The following is a 6,044-nucleotide window of genomic DNA, read 5'->3' as shown; positions in this document are numbered from 1 at the left end:
GATGGCTTTTAACAGGAAAATGTTGATATAAACACATACCCCCAAAATTAAATGCATAAATATACATCAGTTCGAGTACAAAAATGGGAAATTTGAATATGATCATTTACTTGGTCATTCTTTTCCCCCTTGCTTTTTAAAAATAATTCAGCGAACAATTTTTAGAAAATTAATTATTTTAGGAATTCTTTAATTTTGAGGCTGTGATAGAGTAACCAAGTGGACAGGGATGAATGGAAGCATTAAGTAGGGGAGATAAATATTACTCTGAGAGGCGTTGGGGGAGACCCCCACCACCACCAATAAGCCATTGCTAGTGTCCAATTGGCCACTAACCCTCCTTCCTTCCCCAAGGCACCGCAGGCTAAAAACAGTTTGGGATGTAGGCAGCTGTTGATCTTCGCAGTCACATCTCCCGAACTTTGGAGGAGGAACTCAGAATGTCTGGTCTCTTTGAATCAGTGGGATGTGAACCTAGCTAAGCCCCCAGGGGGATTTTAGGATTTAGAAAGAGGTGATGTAGATTTAGTCACAGGGTTAATACACGGGGGGGGGGTTCGTTTCGAGGGCCTGAAGTGACACCGAGGCCAAGGGGGCAAAGCATCAACCGAATGACAACATTTGATCTGCAGAACCCCCCCCCCCAAGGAAATTAATCTCTAGAAGGGCCCCCACCTTGGCTGAATGGAGACCTGACTGTTCAGAGTGGGGTGGAGTGGGAGAGGTTCTTCCCCACGGACTTACTTTGAACGTTGAGGGAGTAGCGGGCGGCCACTTGTGGCCCAGTCTGGCTGAGCTCAGAGCTGGAGACAGTTGACTGCTTGGCAGGTCAAACGGTTTCGTTTCAGTTTGCGATATCTGGTCTTTCCCATGTCCCCTAGGATTTGCCTGGTATTAAGCCCTGAAAGACCCAGGAAGCGTCTCCTTAATTCTGGAAAACAATAGGCGCCTTAGTGGCCAGGGGAAGGGGCGCTTCCTTCAAAGGAGGGCCCGGGTGGCTGCAAGCAGGTGTCCCTGGGCAGCTGCCGAAAGCTGAAAACGCTGCTGCTGCTGCTCCGTGTGGCCCGGCCTCCTCTTCCTTCCCCCCCCAGTGTGGTCAAGTGAATCACCCGTCAGCTGTGAAAGGAGATCTGGGAACAAAACCACTTTTGCAAAGGATTACAAAGACCAGGAAATACAGGTGATTACCAACAGGTGCCTTTGATACCTCCATCCGCTGCCCTCGCTGGCTCTTTGAACTGACTTTGATAGGCTGTAATTAGGGGTGGTTCGGGGGAGGAGGAGGAGGGGGAGGGGGGGCTGGCCTCTGCGGGCCTGCTTCCCTCCAGATCCCTTTGAATGTTTTGTTTTGAAGTAGCGATCAAAGGGATTTGGGGAGACCGGGGGGGGGGGGGTCCAGAGAGGAAGGAAAAGGGAAGCAGGTCCCTATAAATAAGGTGGTGGAAAGGCCCCAGAGGCAGGTGAACTCCTTCGTCTCCCAGAGGCAGAGCATCCTTCCCACAGCAACCTGCCCCAGGTGCTTCAGGAAAGGGACCACCGAGGGACGCTTCAGCCCTGGGAACTGCAAAGCTTCAGAGGAGCTCCGGGGACCGTCTCCCGCAGGGCAGAAGATGGAGGCCACCTTCCTTCTGGGGCTCACCTGCCTCTGCTCCCCTTTGACTGCTCTGGTTCTTGACTTCAATACCATCAGGGGCTCGGCTGAAGTGTCCGGCTCCAGGAAGGTGAGAGGGTTTGAGGTCTTCCGGTTGCGAAGGAGGCTTCAGGCGAGAGGAGGCTGCACTGAGCAGGAGTCTGATTTTGGGATAGATTCTGCTATCATGGAGGGCTTCACTCAGGGGCCTGAAATGCATGGGGCACCTTGGATGTGGGTGTGGACTGGCCCTGGGGAATCTCCCTCCCCTCCCTTCGTTTCTCCCCCCCCCCACCCTTTCTGTCGGGGGAGGGGGTCTGCTCAGGGAACCATCCAGCTGTTCTCCAGTAGCTAAAAGCAAACCCTGGGACTGAGGAGACGTTTAGCCTGGGGATCAACCACTCTCCTGCTTTAGGATACCTTCCCTCCCTCCTACTTAAGTACTCCGGGGGGGGGAGATGAAAACATGGGGGGGGGCATGTCTGTTTGAGCTAACCTGGACCACATCATTTGACTTTAAAAAAGGGGGGGATTTAAAAGGCTGCCCCCCCAGCCCCTCCTGCTCCGGGCCTCTGCAGAGGATTCTTACTAGGATGAAGACCCTCCCCCTCCCCCCCAGGCAGAAAGGGTCAGCGTGACTTAGGGAAGGAACCCAGGGCAACGTCACTTCCTCTAATGGACACCTTTGGATGGCTTCCAGCTTGGACTCCCTGGTCCGTACCTCGTACCCCAATTTAGATCAGCCCCCCACTCCCTCCTTTCCTGGCAAGCTCTTGGACTGAGACGTTGCCCCTCTCAGTCTTGCTTCTTGCTGGTTCTCTCTTAGGGGTCTTCTAACTTTCCTCCCTCCCTCCCTCCCTCCTTTCTCTAGAGCGCCCAATGCTCGACAGACAAAGATTGCCGGGTGGGGAAATATTGTTACAAGCCCCAAGAGGAGCAGCTGCCCTTCTGTGCTCCCTGCCAGGGTTTACGGAGGAGGTGCCAGGGAAGTGGGATGTGTTGCCCGGGGACCATCTGTATCAATGGTAAGTTCTAGCCCCCACAGCCCCTCCAGGAGCCTTCCCCCAGGCTTAGAGGGGGGAGACTAGACTGGGGCGGGGGGCTGAGACGGTGGGGAGCGGTCGGGCAGGATCCACTTGCTCCCTATCTGAGCAAGGTCTGATCTCTCGCAGAGGGTCCCCCAGTGATCCACCTTATGGTTTTACTACCGATTCTGTGGGCATGGCTTGGTGGGCATGGTGAGGCCTGGTGGGCGTGGCTTGGTGGCAGGGGAAGGATACTGCAAAATCCCCATTCCCTCCCGATCCGATGGGACTTGGGAGGCAGAGGATAGATGGGGGCGGGGCCAGCCAAAGGTGGCATTTGCCAGTTCTCCAAACTACTCAAAATTTCCGCTACCGGTTCTCCAGAACCAGTCAGAACCTGCTGGATTTCACCCCTAGTGGAGGGGCTTCCTGTGATCCCATCCCACCTAGGTGTCACCAGCTTACGCCTGGACTGAGCCATCAGGAATAAGCGTCAGGCCTTGATCCTGCCCGCCTGTTGACCAGCTAGACTTGGATGTGACGGGTTGAAAGAGAATTATCTTGTGCAAGGGGAAAGAAGACAGGCAGAGGGGATTTTTCTAACCATTTTTGGATTGCCAAAAGGACCGAGCTCCTATCAACTCATGCACTCTGGACCTCTTCCCAAACAGGCTCGGAGGGATGCCATGAGGGGCGGGGGCGGGCAAAGGAAGCCTCTCCCGTGTTCGGTGCCCAACTGGACCCTTTTAACCTGAGGCTCCTCTTTCTGATGCCAGAAGTGTGTGCCCAGGTGGAAAGGATGCCCTTGGCTGAGGAGCAGAGAGACGGCAGACAGGCTGACTTGAGTGCCAGGGAACGACGGCCACGTCCAGCTCAAGCCGGCCATGTCCGGAAGGAGGGATCTCGGCCGAAGCCACGTAGCCCAGGTAAGAGAGGAAGCAGGAGGGTCTCTGTCAAGCATGCGAGGGAGAGAGGAGCCAGGAGAATTAGGAGAGTCTTTAAAGATCAATCATTTATGGAGGGAAGTTTGGACTTTTTCAACCTGAAACCATCTTGTTACCGGAAGGCCCAGTTGGGGGAGGGGTGATTAATCATTTGGCAGTGGGGAAGAGGTGGCCCCATTGCATTACATCTGGAATGTGACAGAGTGAATCCCTTTTGCTTGCAGACGCAAGGGGGAGGGGTTCCTTGTCTTGTGGAGGCAACAGCGGGGCCACTGTCCACTCTGGGGTCCGGAGACGCAGGGGCCCAGCCAGACCTTCATTCCTTAAAAACACACAATGGATCGTGCTCTGTTGAAGGCTGGTGGGGGCCAGGAGGAGCACAGGTCGTGCATGCTAGGATGCTGGGCAGGGCCACATGACAGGTGGGCAGGGTGAGAGGCAACTTGACCGGGTGGCTGCCATGGGGCAGAAAACCATCCTGCCAACTGGGAATGCCTGGAGGTTGGTAACCCAGATCTGGCAGACCGGAGGGCTTCAAACTTGGCAACGTTAAGACTGGTGGACTTCAACTCCCAGAATTCCCCAGCCAGCATTGTTCAAATTAACTGTCACCCAGCAATGCAGGCTCCAGAATCGGGGTTCGCTTCTGGGAGACCCCTGAGACCTCTTTGCCTCTTCTCACAGCTGGCACGGGGGAGCGCTGCCTCCGGACCTCCGACTGCGGCCAAGGGCACTGCTGCGCCCGCCACTTCTGGGCCAAGATCTGCAAACCTGTTCTTCCCGAAGGCGCCATGTGTTCTGGGCGAGGGCAGAAGGATGGCGGGGTGCCGGGACCCGAAATCTTCCAGCGTTGTGGTTGCGCACCCGGCCTGGTTTGTCAGCGGCCCGTCCGGGGGGCCCCACAGAGAGCTCGCCTGCGTGTCTGCCGTAGCAACTGAGGAGGCTGTGAGCCTGGAAGAGGGCAGAAGCAGAGGGAGCCTAAAGCAAAGCACAGGGATCGGCCCCCAAGGGGGCTGGCTGGCTGCACACCCGCCTTCACGGACATTGCGCCCCTTAGGACTTCATTCATCCCCGGTTACCCCCGTACTTCAGGCGGCAGGAAATTAACCAGCATGGACTTTGCTGCCTCCGTTTCCGCTCCTGTCTTGGCTTATCCCTGGCGTGGGGCGTCCTGATTACGTGTGTTTGAGGCACTCTAAGTAAAGCCATCAACAGATTCCTCCTGCTTTCCTTTCCCCCCTTTTGAGTATCAGCAGCTGGTGGGGGGGAAATGCACTGATTTTGGTAGGGCTGTGATGGGGGGGGGGGGGGCTGGAGGCAGGAAGCCAGTCCACATTTGACTTTTGCACCCTGCCATGCCACGAACGGACAAAAGGCAACGGAAGGAGAGCCCCCTTTAGGCCAGACCTGCTGATAAGCAGCCAAGATCTGATCAACATTCTCTCTCTCACCACTTCTCTTTTGGGTCCAGACATGCACAGAAGTCCTTCCCTGGTTCTCTTAACCGTCATGCCTGATGCAGAGGGGGGCAAGGGGGGCATGGAAGAGGAAATGGTTCCATGGGGGGAGTGGCTCCAGTTGCATAAGCGGCAGGTGCACCCACCACTCAACACAATGGGAGGGAGTGCCTGCCACTTACACAAATGGAGTGGTGCCTGAACGCTCGCCTGCTGCTTGCATGGCCCTGTTCTGGACAGGCTGGGGTCCGGGGCTGGGGTCCCCCTTGCCTAGTGCAATGGACAAAGCCCCTCCTCCCACTCAGTAACTTGAGAGCTGCAGGGAGGGAGGCTGGAGTGAGCTCCCTGCAGGGAGAGGATTTGCTGTCCATTGGCCCCCTCCCCCCTCCAGCTGGTCCCCTGCAAAAGTACTTTCTGGCCTGGGTGGGAGATGGAGCTCCGTCCCCCCCCTTCCCTCCCCCCCTCTGCCAAGACTGTTTTTCTAAAAGGAGTAATTATTCTGACCAACCCCCTTTTTAAACGTCTGAACAGGCCCCCATGAATGCCAGGGTTTCTGAAGGCTGGGATCTGACTTTCTCCTGGAAATGCAACCCCTCAAATGCTTCAAAGGGGGAAAGGGAAGGGAAGGGGGTGGCCCCAGCTTTGGTTCACCACAACAACGCACAGCCAACGTTCTTACAAGCGGTCCTTGACTTACGCCAGTGAAAGTTGCAACCGATTTCTCAAGAGTTGCCTGCGACCCACCCCGAATGCTGCCCTCCTCGGTCAACCGGCTGCCTTTTGGGCGCTTGGCGACTGGCTCACAGTTGGGATGGGTTGCCATATCCTACGGTCACAAGACCACGATTTATGACCTTTTTGCCAAACAAAAGTGCCGTTTGGAAGAATGGATTTGCTTAGCAACCATGTGATTCAGTTTATGACATGTCAAAGAATGCACTTGCCCACTACAGATTGGGTGCTGGAATACGTAGCCCATGGGGGAATA

At 55.7% G+C, this 6,044-nt stretch overlaps 1 protein-coding gene across 1 annotated transcript; it reads left to right on the top strand.

Annotated features, from left to right (window-relative positions):
* Positions 1-1,387: 1,387 nt before the first annotated feature.
* On the top strand, positions 1,388-4,824 carry DKK4 (dickkopf WNT signaling pathway inhibitor 4). Its single transcript, XM_081961052.1, has 4 exons — positions 1,388-1,721; positions 2,502-2,655; positions 3,432-3,581; positions 4,284-4,824. The coding sequence occupies exons 1-4, from the start codon at positions 1,611-1,613 to the stop codon at positions 4,535-4,537; spliced, it is 669 nt and encodes a 222-aa protein (XP_081817178.1). The 5' UTR covers positions 1,388-1,610; the 3' UTR covers positions 4,538-4,824.
* The last annotated feature ends 1,220 nt before the right edge of the window (positions 4,825-6,044 follow it).

Source organism: Natrix helvetica (assembly GCF_964273705.1).
Source record: "Natrix helvetica genome assembly, chromosome: 8".
Taxonomy (NCBI): domain Eukaryota; kingdom Metazoa; phylum Chordata; class Lepidosauria; order Squamata; family Natricidae; genus Natrix; species Natrix helvetica.
The sequence above is the reverse complement of the archived record's forward strand: the minus strand, read 5'-3'. Positions and strand labels throughout refer to the sequence as shown.

Excerpts from the sequence above, each read along its gene's own strand:
- DKK4 (XM_081961052.1), top strand. The coding sequence starts at position 1,611 with ATGGAGGCCACCTTCCTTCTGGGGCTCACCTGCCTCTGCTCCCCTTTG. Across the intron at positions 1,722-2,501 it reads AAGTGTCCGGCTCCAGGAAG|AGCGCCCAATGCTCGACAGA; the intron begins GTGAGAGGGTTT and ends TCCTTTCTCTAG. Across the intron at positions 2,656-3,431 it reads GGGGACCATCTGTATCAATG|AAGTGTGTGCCCAGGTGGAA; the intron begins GTAAGTTCTAGC and ends TTCTGATGCCAG.